Below are 20,574 nucleotides of genomic sequence, written 5' to 3'. Positions count from 1 at the left end.
CAGAAGGAGCAACAGCGACAATCCTGGATTGGAGCAATCCCACCTTCGTTGCCAAACTCGAACCTACGAGGCGGGTTCGAAATGCAGTGAACAAAATTGCCAGCTCGGAATGAGAAGCATCTACGTGGTTCATCGCATTTGCGTCAATGAGGTCCGCGCAATCCGTCAAGTGCGCCACAAGGTAGGAATATCGTCTTGTAGCACCGTAGCCATAATAGTCGTCCCGCCGCCCTCTAGCGGATTGCCTATCTGCAAGAACTTCCACTCGCCATGATCAAGGGCAATGTGCAACCTAACCTCTCGAAGGACGCATGTCTGACTTGGCAAATGCCAACTATACCATGACTAGTGAGCGAGCAAAGCCATCATTTCCGAGATCAACACTGCCCGGGGGCATGTAGCCGTTTTCACTAGGTAAAGGTTTCGGGAGACAACAGAGACGAACGGAAACACGAAGCCACAGAATCATGAAGCTATGAGTTGATATCATCGTTGATATCACTACTCTCCCGCAATGAGACACGACAACGACACGGGTGGTTGTGAACTGATTCTGATTCTTGAAGTATTGGGGGAATTTAAACTACCTAGAAAACTCTGACATCATGAGCTTCAACCTCCACACGCAGGCCTCCCACAGCGCTATGCCTGCCGACAGTAAACGACGGCCATGATGACAATCGAAGTGTCCTCACTGACACCTAATAAGCTGCAACAAGACTTATTTTCCTCCCCTGGGCTTCCCACACAGACAACAAATAGGGGGAAGCCGTGCTCTGAGCACCTACCAAAGCTCCCCGCTGCATCATCATCTCTCATATCCAGCTGGCCTCCAGCCATCGTTTGCACGCTCTAATGCTCTTGAAGATCTTTCCTTTTTGGGGCCTCTTGTACTCTTAAGGGGATGGGGATAATCGTAATTCTTTGCCTCGTCAATCTTTCTCCTGTGACCGCTCGTCCACAACAACTCCTCGGCACTTGCGCGCCATGTCCACCGGCGTGCGTAGCGGCAGCGGCTCACTCGGATCATCTCGCGTCTCCCTCTCACGTCATCATACCGGGGCGGTCAGAGAAGACTACGTTCTTGCTCGGGAAGAAGAAAAAAACCCCGTGTCGTGGAGGGGCCCGGCTCGGTCATCGATGAAATCGCGGGTAGGGCTTTAGCTGGCGCCGCCGTTGACGGGGGCAGCACCTTGTTGTTGGGCAAGGGCCAGCTGGGCGGCCTGGGCATTTTCGGTGGCCTTCTGCATGACACCCTGCAGGGCAGCCTGATCCTCGGCGGTCAGATGAGAAGCCAGGGACTGATAGAACTGAGGCTGCTCCTCCTCCATCTCTGCACGTTTGTTAGTCATGTGCCATTCTAGGACCTGTAGCCATCACTTACTCATCAAAGTAGCGCTGAACAGCTGGTAAGGGTCAACCTTGTCCAACGGAGACTCAAGAAGAACGCTATCTTCGCCCAAGTCATCCTCAGACTCGATGTCCTCGACACCGCGGCTGAACTTCTGGGCCTGATAGCAGTTAGTTCGAATGACTTTAATAGCAAATGGGCTCCTACTGACCTCCTCGTTGAGGAACTCAAGGTATGCCGTGCTCTCATCACGGGCCTCAGTAGCCTCTTCCTCTTCAGGCTCATCCTCGACGTTCCAGTTGGCCTCGTCTTCGGCCCACTCATCCTCGTCGCCGTAATCGTAGGTGCCGGCCTCGAGGTGGTAATCGTCACGGAGTGCCTCTTCCCTGTTCTTCATGGCAGCCGGGAGGGTCTTGAACAGCTCAGTGATGCCCTGGAGCAGTCGGGGCCATCCGACGGAAACGCTCTGGGGAACCTGATCAGCCTTGAGGCTGAGAAGGGCAGAGATGGCGACAATGCAAAGCTTCTTGTCGTGGACTCTGGTGAAGTTGCCCATGCTGCCGAACCACAGGCTGAAGAATCTGTTAGTCCATCCCTTGGTCTCGAGGATGTGGAGAGTGAGGATAGGGTTGTAGTGGATGGAGTTGATGACCAGCTCCATGAGGTGGATCTTGTAGGCCTTGACCTTAACATCCTGGGCGTTGAGAACGTTCATGGCGAACTCAATGAAGCGCAAAACGTAGTTGTCGATGTGGCCACGCAGGTTCAGCATCATCGCCTCGGCCAGCTTGCAGGCGCAGATACGATCGACGCCCCCAACCTTGTTATCGTTGAACATGTCAGAGATCATGGAGAAGAGCGCCTCGATGTACTCTGGCTTCTGGACCAATTGGCCAGCTCCGTACTGGACAAAGTTGTCGAGAGCAGGCAGCATGTCCTCGAGGTAGAGTTCCGCACCGGCCTTGAAGGTAGCATGGATGAGCTCGAAAGCTTGCCACATGGTAGGGGAGATGCCCTTGGCAGCGAATGTGCAGCTGTCGATGATCTCAAATACCTCGTTGTACAGGTCGTACAGCTTGTTCTCCAGGGTGACCTGGATGACGGGCATGAGAACAGCCTCAATGTGCAGCAAAACGTCAGGAGTGCTCTCCAAAGTAAGGATAAGAGTTCCAATGGTCTGCAAAACACCAAGAGCAGTAATGCTCTTCTCATCGAGGTAGTCACCATACTCATCGTCGCCGTTATCCTTGTTCTTGTCGAGCACCTCACGCACGATGCGAAGGTACGTGTCTCTTAGCTGCTCACTCAGAGCGACGGCGAAAGGCGTCAACTCAGTGGCGAAGACCTCAACGAAGTCCTCCATGACGTTGGCGAGAGCGTCGATATCGGCCTCGTTGGCGAGCTTGAGAAGCTGTTGCATAATAGTAGGGATGCTTTGTTGCATGCTTGTGCGGATAATGTCATGACGGATAAGGGGCTGCAGAGCGAGGGCAGCAGTAACACGAACGGGCAGGGCAACGTCAGCCATGCAGTCGAGGATGTGGCGGTAGATGGTGAGGAGGTTGTTCTGGTCCTGGAAGTTGAGCTGCTCGAACTTCTCGATCGTGTCGCAAGCTCGGGCACGGAGATAGCCCTGGGGACTGGTGAAATCGGGGAAAACGTAGCGGACGAGGAAGTACTCGACCTGGTCGGCGATGGGACTCTTCTTGCCCAGAATGACAGGCGCCAAAGTACCGATCATTCTCAAGGCACCCTCCTTGGCAATGTGGTTCTTCTTGTCATCCGGCGCCTGCTCGTACTCATTGACCACGGCGTTGACAAACTTGAGGATCTCAAAGGTCTGCTTTCTCCTGTTCTTGGTCAGGCCAACGAGGAAGTTGGTAGCCGCCACATCCGGTGCTGATGCCTCCTCGTAAAAGTTGAGTTTCCTGTGGAGGTACTCATCGGGCTCGTCCTCGAACTTTTCGATGTCCTCCTCGGAAAGGCAGAGAACGGGGAACACGAAATGTGTCACCAAGTTCTGAAGGTTGGGCTTCAGGTGGTTCCACATCTCCTTGGGGCGTACGGACTCGTCGAGGAAGACGAGGGTGTAGGACAGACAGGGTCTGCTCAACCAGGTTGTCTTTGCAACCCACTTCTCAATCTCCTGCAGGTAGTGCTTGAGGATCTCGGGGGCAATCGTGGCGGAGAACTCCTTGGCGAAGCGAACCGCATCTTCGTCCTTGGTGTTGGCGACAGATTGCGTGTTGCCATGTCTAAGCAATGTCAGCAAAACCTTCAACGCCCGACTCTTGCGTAGGCCCTACCTAATGAACAGGCGGTTGAGGTTGAAGTACGCCCACTTCTTCGCCTTCCACCAGTGGTGCTTTTCACGCTCGTATGAGTCGTCGACCATGGCGCTGGCCGGGATCGTCTTGGAAACGGTCTGAAGGAAAACGGTGCACCAGCCAAAGTTGGTCTGCTGCGCGCGCAGGAAAGCAGAGAGCTCGAGCTGATATCCTGTCAGCCAACGGCACCAAATCAGATGCAGAGACATCCGTGTTTACCCAGGTCGCGTGCTTGTACGCCTTGAGGGCCAGATGCAGCATCTCGCCAGCCTCGTCGCTCTCCTGAGCAACCAGCTCGTTGCAGATGGCCAGCAGTCTGGGGAAGCTAGCCTCGATAATCTTGTCAAAGTGAACTCTGTTGTCGCCGTCGGAAGACTTAAATCGGTAGGCACGGCAGATAGCGAGCAGGCACTGCAGGCCAGCGAGGACGGAGGGGGCGTCGTTCGTGTTGAGGAGCTGCATTGTGTAGTCCATAAAGTTGGGCCACTTCTCGGGGAAATCGAAATGCAGAATGCGCTGGAGGACGGGAATCAACTGCTGCCGGACCAGCCCCTGAGAGGCGGCCATGATGGGCAGCAGGCGGTCGCGAAAGCGCGCTTTCTCATCTTCGGCGATTGGTGTGTCGTTGGGGTTGTGATCCGACTTTTCCCATCCCCGGTTCACGCGGTTCTTGATATAAATGACAGCTGTAGAGCGGAGAGCGCGTTAGTATACCTGCGTGTGGTGCCAGAGAAGCGAGGCGATGGCAAGGAGGGGTGTTTCGTCAACGTACTTGATAGTCGTACACTGTTATCCTGCTCGTTCTGGAGGACTTCGAGGAGAACGTCCATAAACCCCGGGTGCTCTTCGATCTATAATTGCAGAGAAACATGATGTCAGTCAACCGGTTCAACAAAGAGTCGCCAAGTGCGCATAGTCCATCCGCCCTCCTCCCCCGAAGCGCTCGGCACTGTACACGTCTTCATCGGAGCGGGCAGCACAAAGCGTAGAGCAACGATGCGAAGGTAGCCAGCCACCCATGGACGTGTAGGCATTTGTGTGCGTGTGCGTCTGGTATGGGCGTGTGTGATATGTGCAGTACGTGGCGTGCGATATGGTGCGGATCGGTTCGGAGCGGTAGGGGGGCCATTTCGTGGGGGAGGGGGGACGGCCAGGAAGGAGGACGACGTCCATGTTGGACGGCATCGGGGGGTGGTGGGAGACTGGAGATAAACGAGAGTTGTCGTACCTGCTTCAGCTGGATCTCAGCCCTCCTTCTCGTGTCGGCATCGGGGTCCAAACTGGCCGCGAGGAGGCCTCGAATCGCCGTGGTGTCCATCTTGGGTGAATTGACGGGGTGATGTCGAGGCGAAGGCGGGATAGGAGTTGAGAGGAAGGAAAGCGGTGCGGGAGGTGAAGACAAAATTTTGGGCGGGTCGTCTGTGTTGCCTCGAAATGGCGGGGCATGCCACGGCGGCGGTGGTCGACAGGTAGAGGTAGGAGGTACCTGAGTTGAGGTACAGGCGGGAGGTACCTTTGTGCGTGCCCGTACCTATCTAGGTGGTAGTTGGTTATGTATTTGGCAGGGCACGTAGTTAGTTGGGGAGGGACAGGACTGTAGCAGTGAGTCCAGGCGTATCGTGGGCGGGATAACGTAAGGCGTCAGGGGAAGAAGGGGTCGCCGAGTGATAGCGAAGGCGCTGGATTTCGGGGTCGCTCCAGAGGTCGGGTGACAGAAAAGACTGGACGAGTTGGGCGGCGCCGGGTGCAGGTACAGGTATCAGTACAAGTGAGTGCGGATGGAAGTGCTGGGTGGATAGGTGATGGGGGATCAGAGTCAAGACCAAGACCAACAATGGTGTAAATGTCTAGGTATGAGAAAGAGACCTGGAGAAAAAAAAGTCAGACAGGTCCAGGCTATCGCTGTGTGTGTTTATCCGCGCCCCTTCTCTCTTCAAAAGAGAAGAAGAAAAGAGAGGCAGCAACCCCGAGTTCCCAGGTGGCAGCCGCCGGACTGGCTGGAATGCCGCGACTCTGGTTCTGGTTCTGACGGATTCAGGATCGGACCTCAGGCCGGCGGGTGAGCAGTGCGGTGTGTTGGCTGTATCGTGACAATTTATTTGACCATGCCCTCTCTCTCTGTGTCCCGCTCTTCTTGTCTCTATGCCTCGACATGAGCGCTATCAGAGTGGCATCTCCATGGATGCCGGATAACCAGCGCATGATCTTTGATTTGATAACGATGCTGTCATATTTGTCTACTTTAAGGTACTGACTGACTGCTGCAGAAACGATGTTTGCTTTCGGCTCAACGCATCGAAACGTGGACTCACCGAAGGAAATCGCGGTGACTTGACTTGCCTTGCCTAGCCCTCGCATCAGTGGTCGGCCTGCTAGGCTTGTTTTGATTACACATTTCCCCAGACAGATGACAGCGCGTCTGATGGAAATAAGGAGCGGCAGACGTGTTGTGTACCTGTGTATATATGGTGTGTGTGTGTGTGTGTGTGTGTGGGCATACTGTCGCCGCAAGTGAAGAAGCAAAGAAAAAAAAGGCCCAAGCAAGCAGGGTACCGACGGCTAAGGCATAAGGCCATCCATGAATTTGGACGTGGATGCAACAATACACACACTGCCTGCATTGATTTGGTTGGCTCCTGGATTCGAGTGTGTTTTCCCCGAGGTTGCCTTGTTGGAAGAACATTCCAGTGCCTGCAACTCGACACCGACACACACACACTTACAGACTCCCAGCTAGCGCAACTCGTTGGTTCAGTTCCCCAGATGTTTGTGTGTCGTGTGGCATCTCTCTGTTCATGTGCTGCTCTGCAATGTGGTGGTTGGTAATTGTCTAAGCATCTTTCAGGATGCGGGTCAATTGTCACCGCGATCCATGGCAAACCAGACAGACGCCGGCGCCGCGCTGGAATGGAGCTTATTGTCGGCAGAAAAAGCGCAAAAGCGCAAAAGTGCGCCGCCCACCGCCTCCACTGGCCCCCGAAAGCGGTATAGCATCAGGGCAGCCCGAGGCGTTAACCCGAGTATCTAATTGGCCGCTCCCCAGTAATTATGGATATCGGGCAGCCGTGTCCGTCTCCACAGCCGCGATAAATGCATCTCATTGTTTTTTGGTTGGTGTTTTTTTCCCTTTCGCAGAGAACTCATTCTCTTCACCGCCCGGAACCCAGCAGGACCCCGGTCAACTTTAGGTGAAGTGTTCGACCCCTCCGAAACCCCCCCTCCCAAGGGTCCCCGTCCCCTTTCCCACGATTCCACGCTTGCTTCGTCGACTCTCTTCCCACCTCAAAGTCTTACCCGACCCATCAAACTGGCCTGCCCCGAGTGTCCTGCCCAGCCGGGCTGCCACTACCGTCGCCACCAACTACGGCCGCCGTCCCCTTCCCCTCCCCTCCCGCTGAGGCACCGTCCTGCCCTGCGCGCGGCCCCCTCAGAGAGCCCCTCCCCCTCCGTCCATCCCATCAGTGCCATCGCTGAATTCACAGGGCTGCTCCCCGCTGTAACCCTCCTGAAAAAAATCTCCAACAATCATTTCATGCCGTGCGTACCGTGCCACCAGATCGATGGGCAAAGAAAGAGGCTCCCGCCGCCGCGTGTGTTTATTTACACTCTCTCTTATTCATCAGCCCGTCCCGAGTGCGTGGCCTCTTCCTTTCTTTTGCCCCTCCGTCTCATCGTTGGGAAATCGAACGCCATCGCCCCGTCCGTCGGTGCGGGCCTCACCCACCTCACCGACCGGAGTGGAATAGCCGGGGAGGGGACCACCCCTCAATGAGTTCCATCGACAGCCGATGAGCCTTCCAGAAGGACACCGAGCAAACCGTCCCTTTCCCGGCCTGCACGGCAATGTTTTCAGCATCGTATTCGTAATACGCTTTGTAACTCCTCATTTGTTTACCAGAGCGACCATGACAAGTGAAATATTGAACACCAAGAACACGGTGACAAGACTAAGATTTCATCGAGGCCTATCCTACATAGTCGGGGAACCCGGCCCGCCCCTGAAGTGAGCGAGAGCCTCATGTCCCATCTCCCAACTAACTCAACTTCCTTCCGGCAGTTGACACGTAATCCGAACAATCCTGCCGCCGCGATTTGTGAATAGAACCAAGCAAGGAACACCGCCGTGGCCCATTCCTCCACAGATCCCTCTGAAAGCATAAAACCGCGATCTTCAGGGTCACCGTCTAATCATACTTCAAGCCTCATCCCAGGATTCTCCCTCCTCATAGCCGTTCAGCTCAACAGCTTCCGCCCGGCGCGGATGCTCCCTGTAGCGACTCGCCACCTTTCTCCGCTTCAAACGCACACATTCGATTTTTCAAATTCTGCATTGCGAAAAGGGATGGGGAAACATCTTAAAGTCTGAAGTCGTGGAGATCAACGTGGCGAAAATGAGAGAGAAACTCAAAAGATACGCAATACAAATTCGAAGGGGGGCGGCAAACAGATGGGAAGCAGTTCATCTCCATTTTCTCACATCGATGACTTTCAAACCCCGTACACCACTACGGATGCGATGGATCGCAATCACGTCTCTTGTTGCAAACTCTATTCATATCCCAAGAGTGTGTGTAGGCGTCCTCGCCCTGAATCCCCTGTGCCTTGCCAACTCGCACCCTATACAGAAATCAAGGTTGCCAGAGGCTGCACCCAAGGACCCTGTCCGATGAGTGTCAACTTTGCCCAACTATGCTCTCTCATCCCTTCCCCTTCCCCCCACGTGAAGCGGCCCAGGACAGTGGTGCCTGACAGTTGGGTTTTCAAACACTGGGACACGCACGCGCACACGCCTACTCAGTTATGATCCAAAATCTCCGCATAGGGATCTGAGTGGTGGCAGTAGTGGGTGACATCACACAACAACGATCCGAGCCGGGTTGATGCCGGAAACGTGGACGCGATGCGACCTCCACGGTATCATGGCACTACGTGAAATACCACAGTAGAGTTGACAAATGTTCACGATCAGCATTCGAGTCACGGGAAGACCCGGGTTTGTTTTTCAGTCATAAAAACTCTGAAGTGTCATTCAATCAACTGCTGACAAGTGCCGCACCCATATTCCAATACTAGCGCCAAGTACATCAATAATGATAATCGTAAACCGAGTCCACAGGCTCATATCAGCTCCCTGAATTCAAACAGAAAAGTAGAGAAACACATCACAATACCAACGCTCGCACAAAATATGCATACAACCCTCAAGCATCAACCTTCCAACGTAACCCAATCCCCCCTCTGGCATGATCCTGATTGCTTCTGCTGCCTGTGGTCCGACCTGTGGTGATGAGTTAGTCTAGTCCTCCGGCAGTGGTCTCCTGGTTGGCAGAATGGCTGCTCCAAACTAGAAATGAAGAAAACAAAGAAAGACAAGAAATAGTGGTAACTAACGAGCTATCCCGCGAGGTCGCGACGGACATTCCCACGAGTGGCTCGGGAAAGATGATCCTCGGGTTGGCAGAATGATCCTGGGTGGTAGATCCGGCAATTGGCTTGTCTCCTGGAGCCAAGTAGGCAACTTGGGACCGCTCCGTAGAGTTCCCCGTGGACAGTGTACCATCTGAACCGCCAGACTTGATGTCCCATGGCTGGCTGCAGGCATCAAAGCTACAAGCATGTCCGGGAAACCAGAAGCTCATTGCTGAACCGAGCAGAAAATCGCAACAGCTATCTCACTCAATCCACGGACGTGTACTGGTGTGGGTACCCAGTTGAATCGTGCTTCCTGATATGATCCGAGCTTACCCAAAAGGGAGAGTTGGCTCTCCATCATGATAGAATTTCTTTTGAGCTCAGCGAGCCATTGGTCCTTGTTGGTAGACACGATAATTTGACTGAGTGAACAGGTCAAGGGAGTCTCCATGATGGCTGTGTGCAGATAGTGGTACTGCCACGTTTGGGTCCGGGAGGAGCTATCCAGCATCCTTTGCAATGGGGCGAACTCCATGAGATTGTCCAGGCAGTGTTTTCCAGGCAGTAATATTGTCCAGGGCTTGAAGGTTTCCAGTGATCCAGATTTGTGTCTAGGCAGACTTCCGAGTAGGTGATTGACGTCCAGGGGTGTGCAAATCCAACTGAAGGCTGTTGCGCTCAGTAAATGAGAAGTCTCAAAGGAGGAACCCACGAGACCCCTCGAGAAGGGCTTGAGGTCGTCATAGAATGAACCCCAGAAGGGTTCAATAGTATATACAGTCCGGGGACTCACCTTGCTGTCCAGATGTCGACCTCAACGTTCTATTAGAAAAGCCTTGTTCACCCAGAACTCCGGAAGTCCAAGTAGTAGCAAAAACAAAACCCAGACCAGGAGAAGAGAGCAAGCGACATCACATCCCACCTTCAGGACGGATCCAGACAGCAAGGTGGTCCTTGATGATAAGCAAATTGCCGACATAATTCATCTGAAAAGCGCGTCTTTTTTTTCCGATCCAGGTCCAGGGCCTTAAAAAATGTGCATGCAAGGCGCAGTCTTGCTTGCCAATGGGGCATTCAAATCGAATAGCAAAAATCGTTGGGCCCATCCATATATGCAGTCGTGAAACGTCCAGGAGTAGAATGCGGCAAGAATCAATTCTTGGGGCGATATCCGGGAAAGATGGTAGAGAAGTTCAGGAACGGTCCAAGTGGAAATAGAGCTAAGGAGCTCCGAGCCAGGGCGCGAAGCCAAAACGCCAGCAAAGCCAGACAGCGGAGTACAAGAGATGCAGACTTGCAACTCGAGATGGTTTCCACAACCTCCTCCGGGCCTGGGAGGTTCTATCCGGGAGAAACAAATGATGAAAGAAGCCGACGCCGGAAATGGGTCCAAATCCAAGGGTCATTAGGAAGAAATTTCATAACAGACAACTCACGAGACAGGTATCTCATGCAGTCGGGATGGCTAGAGCAAACTCCGGGTAGAGAACGTATTAGCGGCGCGGAGGGCGGTGGCGGTCGGATGTGTGATGCCTGTCGGAGTCCCTCTCACTGCGGCGGGAGTGCGACGAGGATGATCCACTGTTTCCCATCTGAGCATTGGAATTCGAAGGGGTAGCCGAAGCGCGGGGGGTTGGGGTTGTATCATACTGTGATCCTTGGCCTGAGCTGTACGACGAAGGGTGAGCGGCACCTGCTGGGGACGCTACAGAATTAGATGATGTCGGCGAGGACAGGGAATGTGAGACCTTATACGCACCGCGTCCATACAACGGATCTTGGGATACTGGCGCAGCTCCGTAGGGCGCCTGCGATGACGGCGGGTAGTAGCCGGAGGGGTAACCTGCCTGAGCTTGAGATCCGGATGGAATGTAAGTCTGTCCCGACTGAGGAGCCATAGTGGTGGGAATCCTTGCGGGCTGTCCAGAGGAACCATAGGAGTCAAAGTTGCGCGAAGCGGCCATGTTCGCGTTGACGGCAGTATACGGCTCTCCCCCGTACTGGGGAGTTCCAGAGTATCTGGGATCTCTCGGGTCCGGCTGGGGAGAGAAAGCAGAACCTCCCGATGGGTAGGAGTACCCAGCACTTGAAGAATAAGGAGACGGGGCCTGTTGGGAGTAACCAGCAGCAGATGATCCAGAGTAGCTCTGTGCGGCATTTCCCGAGTATCCTGGGGCTTGAGAACCTGGGTATCTGGGGGTGTTTTCATAGGAGTCACGTCCTACGTCCGGGTAGCCAGCGGGATCCGTGGGGCCATAGTGTTGGCGCGCGGAATGAGTCTCCGACTGGCGGTACCCTGCTGTAGGGGAGTTAGATCGTCTCGACAAAGAGGGAGCCGCCGCATCTCTCGAGGCAAATGTACCTCCTTGGGTGTTCCGGGCGGCCTGCTGCCGCCTCTCTGCCTCCCAACGCGCAGAGTCGGCCTTGAGATCATCAATCATAGCCTGCGGGGCTTCGTATTAGCATGCGTATTGTGGTGGCATGACGAGTCGGAAGTCTCACTGTTGTTAGGTTCCGGTACGCGGTGATGTAGTAGCCTTGAACCACTTGGCCGGTTTGAGGGTTCTCGTAGTGACCGGGTCGCACCAAAGCATCGTTTCCGAGGTAGCGGCAGATGTCTGCCGTGATGACCTCGCGATCAATACCATCTCGTGGGACGAAGTACTCGTTGGAACGACCGCTGGAGGGGGGTGCCGCAGAGGAGCTGCCCGAAGGAGGGGCACCGCGCGATGTTCTGGACGACATGATCGAAGGGTTTCGTGAGGGTCGAACGGAGACGAGGACACGGACGGAATGTGAAGAGAGGATGGTATAGAGGGAACGAGAGAGAAGAGAGGGGAGGAACGGCAGGATGGAAATGTCGGCGAGATGGCGGAAAGAAAAAAGAGGACGGAAGCGCAAAGGCGGGCAGGGAGTGGGTGGTGGGAGAAGAAAAGGAACAGGCCAGAGTCTGGCTCTTCTCTTGGGGGTGGGGATTGTTCGAAAAACCGGGACCCCCAGCGGTAAGTCACCGACGTGGACCAGTGGCCAGTGATCAAGTCAGTGCTAAGTGGTGAGTGGTGAGTGGTCACCAGCACACCCTCGTCCTCGTTCTGACTGGACAGGACAAGACGCAAGACGGGAGGCGGGAGGCGGGAGAGAGCGAGCGAACGGTCGGGTTGGATGTACCGTAAATGTACACTCGCTGGATGGGAGGCCCTCTTCGTCCTCACACTCTGGATATGTGTGCGTCGTGTGTGAGTGTGCGTGTGTGTGTCTCTGGCTGACTGGCTGTCTATCTGTTTTGTGCGTGGCCCAGCGCAGAGGTACAGCAGGTACACAGGAAACGGTAACCGCAGGCCTCGGGACTGATCTGAGAAACAGGGCTTGTTGGCACCACGTTGTTGGCTGACAGTCCCGTGCGGATTTTCCCAGGCGCTCCAGCAAAACCCCAGCAACCTGGCAAATCTGCCACTCTGTGACTCCCTAGACCTTGCCTGGGAGGGGCTAGGGGCTGGGAGGGGTGGGTGGTGGTGCGTCTTTTGGTGCGGCCAAGTCTGGCCTGGCTGACCGATGAGAGCCTACCCGTGCCTAGCCTGCGTCTTGGTTTGGTGGGAAAAAAGGACCAGCAGAGAGCCAGTGAGAGATGACGAGCCAGACAAAAGTTGGGAAGCAGCAGAAAGACAAGAGGCGGACAGCGGTTGGGCGGCAGCAAGGAAGCTGGGTGGCGGCCGCTCTGAGTGGATGGAGACGGGATGAGGTGCAGCTGCTGGAGGTTGGGCAGCCCCAAAAAGGATACCGAGGAGACTGTACTTCGTCTAGAACGAGTATCTGGCGTGTACTTCCCGCTTCCCTGCCCGGTGCGCGCACTAGCAGAATTCGAAGCGACTTTGGCTGCCGGCTTCTAGCACGCGCCAATCCCAACGTCGTCGCCGCCTTGGTTAATTGGTTGCGTGGGTTCGCAAGGCAGTATTTGACGTCGGGAGAAGAAGAAGCAAATCCAATGAGCGTTTTTCCACGGTGGAGATGAGCCACCCGAGAAGCAAACTGACGTTGGCTCGTCAATGCCCGCCTTGCACAGTTTACTGCCTGCTAAGTGAGAGCGTCAGATGAGGTAATCCTCTCCTCTGGGTTTTCCAGGTTTCTAGCCCCCAAACGTCGTGAGCAAGCGACCGGATGCTACCTGCGGCTGGTGATCCCGTAGCCGTTGTGGGCGCAATACGTAAAGAGTAAGGCGAGTCAGAGAGGCAGCACAACCGAGGTGAGGGCGGTCTGGTAGGGCTCGGCACTCAGCACTGCCAGTGGCTTCCCCATCAACTGTGGTCACAGCCCAGGAATCGGTATTTCCAGCGTGTCTGTCTGTCCCTGAACCCCAGGGACAGCGGAAAGGCGACGAGCTGCGGTGAGATCCAATGCAAGGTTTATCGGCTGTTCACGAGGGTCGCAACAGGGCTCTCAGTGTCGTTGGACGGGCTCAGTCTGGCGACGGCATGGTTTGTTTGTCACTGCCACCGCCTTTCTGGTCTAATGCGACAAGGCTATTTGGTGCCCAATAGAGGATGTTGCGGATCAGTGGAACACGCGGGAGAGCCGAGGGAGCGAGTGCCGAAGGGACCAGCGAATAACACAAAGTCGACAAACTCTCGCGTTCCAGCACGGATATTGGGGCCTTGATGGGAGACTTGGCTCAGATGAATGTGATTCAGGCGCTGTTACTCGTGTCTCTCCATCGTGTAAATCGCCATCACTCCTGTCTGCGGGAGGGCTCGACAGAGATCTAGACCGTTAGTGCCGAAAACTCTCGTTTGAGGAATCCTATGCAGCTGAGGCTGAGATGCCGTCCGTCGGCTTGGGATGATGAGGTTTGGGGGAGATGTGGCTCGTGAGTAGTCCCTTCTAGACCAACAAGCGTTTGGTCGTCTCCAGGATGTGTCGAGAATGACGGCTTGCTAGCGCACAGTGGCGTTGGGCAACCGCGCCAAAGGGTGTTGTCGGTTGTCTCCCCGGTGCTTTTTTGCCGGGGCCCATGAGAATTCTAATTCTTGAACTTCGGACCACAATGCCACACGAAATATGCCATGAGTATGGGTTTCCACTTGAAATCAGGATGCGAATCCGGCTCTTTCGAAACATCAGGCTTTTCTCGCCAACCCCTTGCGCACTCCATGTTCAAAAGCACGGAGACAAACATCCAAAGTTTTGTCGCGCTGTAGGCTTCATTTACCAGACCCTGATGATCATTGTTTCGTCAGGTTGCCCAAGGTAAGGCGAGTTAAAGTAAGGTGATGCCTGTCATTTTCTCTTCCGTTTTTCTTCCATTTTTATCAACTTGGCCGTCACAGTTGCTGATACCTTACAGAGCCGGGTCATCCCAGCTGCTCAAACGGCGACAAGTCGGTGGCAGCGGCGTAACTTGAGGTAGGCAGATCCTGACTTCACTTTCCAGCTGATTGAACCAAGGCCCTGTGCGTGCGAAGTACTGTGGTCGTACTCAGTATGGTCGGCACGTCCTTGCGTCGGGTTCGTCTGCCGTTCGACGCCCACGTATCCCAGCGGCTTGGTGTGGTTGACGCTTGTCGGACACCGGTGAGCAATACTCCTTCGACCAGAGGCTTTTACGTGCGGGCGGCATTGACAACGATAAAAGAGTATTTTCCATCGAAAGAATCCCTCGCCGATTGGTCTCCCCCTTCATCCTCGGTGTTCCGTTATTGTCAAGAAGGTATGTGCGGATGGTCACGCGTGTTCTGCGTCCCTCATCCGCCTTAGAAGACAATCCGTGCTGAGGTAACTCGATCGCAACCTGGTAGCGGGCGGTGGTTGGTGTCGTTGGGTATCAATGCTTCGCGCCAAAATAATTGTGGCCCAACCCACATTAGCCCAAAAGATGCCTAACTCATGGCCAATCATCGACGGACGCCATCTGGATTCTGACAAGACGACCCGACACATCCAAAACCATATGCGACGAGCAGACCTGGCATTCTCGCGGCAACGACCTCAATCAGAGACACGATGTGCCCCGGCCCTGGCATTCCGAAAAAAGCGCGGCTGTAATGTTTCTTCTGTGACTTTCAGCATCGATCCTTGGGCCATCTGGAATTATCATGACTGAGGCCCTGTTCCTCAGTTGACATCGCCCCTGACGCTCCCAATATCCAACACGCGGGGACTCGACCATGTCGCGGATAGCTGCAGGCGGAAGATGGGATGACGACACTGGCGGGTATCGTATATCCACATTAAGCCATCGATAGCGTCGCTCCCCTACAATACGGGAAGCATGTGTCTCCTTGTCTTGTCAGGCTGTCACGGCCAAGTTCTCCGACCTCACTGTCTCGAAACCGCTTACTTCGATGAAATGTGACCCAGCATACGCCTGTACTATGCAGTGAGTAACTACATACTAGATGAGGGCGTCAGGTCGGCATCGAACCAGCATTTCAGTTGACAATACTTGTTGCATCGCAGCCAAAAGTGGCCATTGCAGAGCATCCGAACCAACAACGTCCTTGCTTAATGGATCCCTTCATCCAAGGTTTGTTGCGCCCTTCGTGTGGTGGGCAGATATGAGTTCGGAATCCTCAGGAACCGTTCTTTGAGGTTCGCCGGGGACAACATCATTAATTTGCTCTGCCGCGATGACCCTGGAACCGAGTCTCAGGGCGCGAGGTCCTCAATTTGGTCAGATCAGGTATCAAGCGGCAGGACCCGCTCGACAAACTTTTGACGTAGTGATACCCTTGGTGTGTGATCAGGACTCATCCAAACCTCAACTTGCTCTGGCCTTGCTCGAGTTTGCCTCCGCGGCCGCCTCGCTTGGCCGATGCACCCGATGCTTTTGTGCCAGAGTTGCGTGCAGCAGTGGATCGATTGGCCAATGTGGCACTGCCACGTTCTTCTTCCTGTAGATCCTTGGCGAAGTGCCAATCTGCGTGGCTTTGGTGTTCTTCTGGCGTTTCGAAGCCAGTGTTGCAGCGCGTACATAAGAAGGGCGTGATTGGTGGCTGGCCATGGCTATCGTTGACTGCTTCCTGCCGTCGATCCGCCGTAAGTGTAGCCGCTGGCGAGTCTGCCGTGGTGGCCCTTTTTCGGGATTTGATATCCTCGTTGATGGTTGCATCGTCGGGCAGCAGTTCGTCGTCGGTGGAAACGCCCCGTGTAAAGAAGCGATGGATGGCCCCTTCCTCAGTCCGCCGTCGTTTTGATGGATTTTCTTCCGGTATCGATGTGCAGCTTGCTTCACGGGCGCCCTGCCTTAGGGCGTGGGCTTCCTCTCCTTTGAGCAGAAAGGCTCCAATGCCCATGTTACCTGTGATACCATCCTCAAATCCCCCGACGCTCAAGCTTAAATTCGCGCAAGGCCAGACATTTCCTTCTGCTATGATCTGGTTGAGTAGGCTTTTTGCTAATTCGAGGAGAGTCTGCTCATCCAAAGACCTGCCTTGAGGGATCGGGCCTTGCCGTGATTTCATCTGACCGGCATGACGGTGGTGTAGATTTATTGTCCTTGGCCGGCGTTTGTTTTCCAAAACGCCCTCCTCCACCAGTCGGGCAAAAATGTCGGCCACAAAGATTCTAAGCCATCTCACAGCTTTCTCGGGCGTGTTGATGTAAGGTCGAAAGGATTTGGCTGACAACATGGACTTGATTTGTGTACGAGAGTTGACTTCGCTGTTGTCGATACCTCGGATGGTGTTGTATACCCATGTTCCCGTTTCATGCCCCAGCTTTGCCTTCATCTGATCCAAGAGAATGGGCAGCAGTTCACTGACGGCATCAGTGTTGAAGGTCGTAACAACGTTTTCGCCGAGCTTTCCCCCGAGATTGCGCATCTTTGTGAACTTGAAACCAGACAGGAATTGATCCACGGCTCGGTTCCGGATCACAGTCTGCTGGTTGGGCTTTTTGTGACCGGAGCCTAACTTGCTTAACAGCTTGTTCTTGGCAACGCCGGCCGAACATGTGTAAAAGAGCTTTTCCAGGACCTGACGTCGAACGTCTCGTACAATTTCGGACCCAATGAGGATCGCCACGTCGTCCCAGTCCGGGTCCATGGACTCCTCCTCCTCGTTCAGATCGATGAGAGCATCTGCTTGCCAATCTAGTGCTGAGACAGGCGGGCTGGGCAGATTCTCAGTAGGGTCGTCATATGGAGGTGGGTTCCCGAGTTCCGGAAACCGCTCCAGCAGAACGGAGTGCACTTGCGCAGACAGGTCCAAGAAAACCTCGTCTATGCTGGCTTTTTCGACCTTTTGGAGGTCTTGGGGTAAGGATTCCTTGATGACTGCCAAGATCTTTCTGGACTGCAGGCGATAAGGGTCAAGAGAGACCTTGTCACTCTGAATGTTGGCGGCTGCATCATCGCGGTAGGCCCATTTGTCGTCGCCTTCTCGCCATGTGGCTACATGCTGAGAGATTAGATTCGGGCACATCTTCTTAGCTTCGGTCAAGGTGCAATGGCGGCCGATACCATGCTCCCGTGCTGGGTAATTGACAGCAATCAGACCCTGCCTATGCCATATTAGTAGCGGCAAGCAGATGGTGTAGGCGGCATACTCACCATTGCTGGACAGCCAGAGGCTGGTCTTTAGGCACGCCCAAACGTACCATCTCACATTGAGCGTAGAAGGCATCTAGATCGATGTGCGCAACGACTCGCAAAGGACAAGAGGTATTGTATGAGGCAAGCTGAGACAGATGTCGATAGGTGAAGTGTGATTTGCGTCTGCCAGTGCCTGCGATGGGGGATGAATCCCGAAAGGGCTGGGAGGACGACATGTTTTCGAGAGTCGCAGCAGTAGCAACAAGTGCCGGCGTCGTCGGCGTAGTTGCCCCAGTTCAGTGGTGGCCTGGTGAGATAGACATTGGCATAAAGACAAGGGGTTTTGAGTTTTTGATGGTAGCAGCACGTTGAAAGTGTGCGATATGAGTGGGCCTCAACGACGATACAAAGGGAAAGCAGGTAAGTTGAGGTTCGGAGGTCGTTGCACAGATATTGAACTGCGCTTGCTCGGTGAGTACCTAGGTAGGTAGTCGAAGCAAACGCAGACGCGATCCTTGACGCGCCTGTCTTTTCCACACTACCACAGTGCACTAAGAACAGACGTGAAAGTGCTGGTCGCAGCGGCGCGCAACGTCCTCAACACCGAGACGAGCTTGCCGTAAGGCGTTTAGTGGCTGTCTGGACCCACTCTTTCTCCAACGATGATCCGCAGATTTGACGTGGGTCACTTTCCGATCCATCACCTCCCTCCCCTGCTACCTTCCCACCTCGAACTTACTGTCAGGATTCCAACAATACCGACCAACACCGCGGGACTCGTTAATACAAGACCGTCACAATCATTAACCTTCTCACATACTTCTTTGGCTGGCAACGCCTAGTTGGTACTTGTGTCAAAGTTCCACATCGTTCAGAAAGTCAACGTTGTTTCTGTCTAGGCTTACCAACCTGCCTTGCTACACTACTATCATCCAGCAACACGTCACTGAGTTATGGCGCACACGGCATGCAAGCCCAGCCTGATTCCAACCGAACGCTTTGAAAAGACAGGCCTGCAGGTCTTCGGAGTTGGAGCCTGCGCAACGATAGTTGCTGCCTCCCCCACGGCATTTCATTCAGCTTCGTTACCCGATGTCTCGCGAGGCGGTGGACGACAAATGGATCCTCACGCAAAAGATACCAGTTGAGTCTTCTTGATTGGTCGATATACTGGCAGCAACACTCTTTCCCGGAGACTGGGGCTCTTATCGACAAAAGACACAGTATTTCCTACATCGGGATGGTGGTGTTACTCGGCCCCTCATGCCACGAGAGACCTGACACGGCCTTCTCTACTCTAGGCATTCGAGACATAGATGGATGCGCCATAGGATGGTCATGCCTTTCTAGCATCACGTACCTGCAAATATTTCCTTGATGGGCCTGCTTCTTCAGTTCAGGAAACCGTTATTCCCAATCGGGCAGTGACGACGACTCCTCTTCTCCACTCCCATGCTGCTCAGATTTGACATCTATCCGCTGGAACCGACAACTCGACATCGAGCAGGCTGATGTAATCAGGCGTCATCAACGGCCTGCGTCGAGAGCGAGGCAGCCATCCTCAATCAAGCCTACCTTGCGAAGACGCAGCCCCCGAACACGCTCAGCATCTTCTTGGATACTGCTCGTAAGACTGCAGCTTCTATTCCGGATGCCCACCTCTCCGAAGGAAAAGGTGGCACAAGCTGCCATCATAGTCAGACTGGCTGCCCGCTCCGGTTCCCCCGCTTCACACCTCCGTTTTTCGTCGCTTCAAGCAAGACATCGTCATCTGCTGTGGGAAATCCTACAGCCTTATGCGCTGAGATTTGTCCAATGCTACCGTTACCACATGGCGTATATGCTGCCCTAGCGTTTATTCGGCCAATCCGACGCCGCCGATGCTTGAAGCCTCTGGTTCTCCTGCATCCGCTCGCTGACGGAAGGCTCCCAGGTCCAACCATCACCATGTGCAGAATCTTAGGCCCCGAGGTTACACCCCTTGGAGATTAGTACTCCAAGATGACAGAGGGGAATGAGACATGGGCTTTCACATGGCCAACGAGCGTCAGTTTCCATACTCCCGACCCCACGCTTCACGTAACGCGCCGTGACCATCGCCTTCACCTATTCGACAAATTCGATGTCAATTCCATCGCGTGAATCTTCGAGGCCCGTGATCCTACGGACAGAGGGGGGCCGTAGAAGTGCAAAAAGTGTCTGGGTTATGATGTAAGAACTCAAAGTCACAGGCGAGGCTCGCCAACAGCACCAGGCAACTGGCCCTACCTGAAACCTCTAATTTGCGGCCCGCCAGCCACTTGGAATATCGAAGCAATATTGTGATGCCAAAGCCAGATTGGACGACTACGGTCATCCAACGGAGTTGTACTCCGATTTGGTTTGTCGGTATCCTATTTGTAGGTATCTTGTGCTTGGGACGAATTGCTATCATACGGACGACAACTTCAAGCTGTGGACCCTTCCAATTGGGTCCATTGTGGGCTTGGCTATTTCAGCATGCACTGAGAGAAGAAAGGCTGGAGGTGGTATCTGTGGTAGAAAGGGGGAAGTCTAGTAACGAGTTACCTGACGCAACCTTATTCTATGCTGTCCTGTAACGCCGTATGGGGTGGGTCTTCTGGCTGCCTTCTGATGTCGCCTTGTCCGAGCAAGAGAGCAAAGAATCGGCACTTTTGTCTCTGTCTCTCGGCCCCATGGACCCCAAGCGATCCATCGTCCGGGAGGGTGAAGGCTCGGTAAAGTCAAGAAGCACGGCGGTCGAGCTTTCTCATCTCATTAGCCCCCTTCTCGGACTAGAGTTCGGGCATCCCGCGGTGGCTGTCGGTCTGCGTAGGTGGACGATGTACCCGGTCATCGGTATCAGGTCATCTCCCAGAGTTGATCTCGCAGCTAGACCAGTCAGAAGTCGTCCTCCATGGGTTGTTTACCAGGAATATCGAGGCCAAGGTATCACTGAA

General features: G+C 54.3%; 5 protein-coding genes across 5 annotated transcripts; 1 reads left to right on the top strand and 4 right to left on the bottom strand.

Moving 5' to 3' along the window:
* Positions 1–1,160: 1,160 nt before the first annotated feature.
* Positions 1,161–4,996, bottom strand: CGGC5_v011288 (putative importin; the record flags this gene model as incomplete). Its single annotated transcript, XM_032032883.1, has 7 exons — positions 1,161–1,333; positions 1,385–1,511; positions 1,563–3,606; positions 3,658–3,842; positions 3,898–4,364; positions 4,451–4,529; positions 4,907–4,996. 7 exons carry the CDS (start codon positions 4,994–4,996, stop codon positions 1,161–1,163), a joined length of 3,165 nt encoding a protein of 1,054 aa, XP_031888096.1.
* A 3,890-nt stretch (positions 4,997–8,886) lies between these two features.
* On the bottom strand, positions 8,887–9,317 carry CGGC5_v011287 (uncharacterized protein; the record flags this gene model as incomplete). Its single annotated transcript, XM_066152514.1, has 2 exons — positions 8,887–8,956; positions 9,070–9,317. 2 exons carry the CDS (start codon positions 9,315–9,317, stop codon positions 8,887–8,889), a joined length of 318 nt encoding a protein of 105 aa, XP_066008279.1.
* Positions 9,318–10,583: 1,266 nt separating this feature from the next.
* On the bottom strand, positions 10,584–11,835 carry CGGC5_v011286 (uncharacterized protein; the record flags this gene model as incomplete). The annotated part of the gene is made up of 5 exons (XM_032032885.1): positions 10,584–10,671; positions 10,741–10,795; positions 10,850–11,389; positions 11,453–11,534; positions 11,593–11,835. 5 exons carry the CDS (start codon positions 11,833–11,835, stop codon positions 10,584–10,586), a joined length of 1,008 nt encoding a protein of 335 aa, XP_031888094.1.
* Positions 11,836–14,128: 2,293 nt separating this feature from the next.
* On the top strand, positions 14,129–15,589 carry CGGC5_v011285 (uncharacterized protein; the record flags this gene model as incomplete). The annotated part of the gene is made up of 8 exons (XM_066152513.1): positions 14,129–14,151; positions 14,322–14,346; positions 14,429–14,487; positions 14,547–14,655; positions 14,717–14,791; positions 14,839–14,856; positions 15,375–15,460; positions 15,541–15,589. The coding sequence occupies 8 exons, from the start codon at positions 14,129–14,131 to the stop codon at positions 15,587–15,589; spliced, it is 444 nt and encodes a 147-aa protein (XP_066008280.1).
* Positions 15,590–15,830: 241 nt separating this feature from the next.
* On the bottom strand, positions 15,831–17,850 carry eso1-1 (N-acetyltransferase eso1; the record flags this gene model as incomplete). Its single annotated transcript, XM_032032886.1, has 2 exons — positions 15,831–17,583; positions 17,633–17,850. 2 exons carry the CDS (start codon positions 17,848–17,850, stop codon positions 15,831–15,833), a joined length of 1,971 nt encoding a protein of 656 aa, XP_031888095.1.
* Between the last annotated feature and the right edge of the window lie 2,724 nt (positions 17,851–20,574).

The sequence above is a fragment of the Colletotrichum fructicola genome (genome assembly GCF_000319635.2).
Source record: "Colletotrichum fructicola Nara gc5 chromosome Unknown KSG_Nara_v1_contig06, whole genome shotgun sequence".
Taxonomy (NCBI): Eukaryota; Fungi; Ascomycota; class Sordariomycetes; order Glomerellales; family Glomerellaceae; genus Colletotrichum; species Colletotrichum fructicola.
The sequence above is the reverse complement of the archived record's forward strand: the minus strand, read 5'-3'. Positions and strand labels throughout refer to the sequence as shown.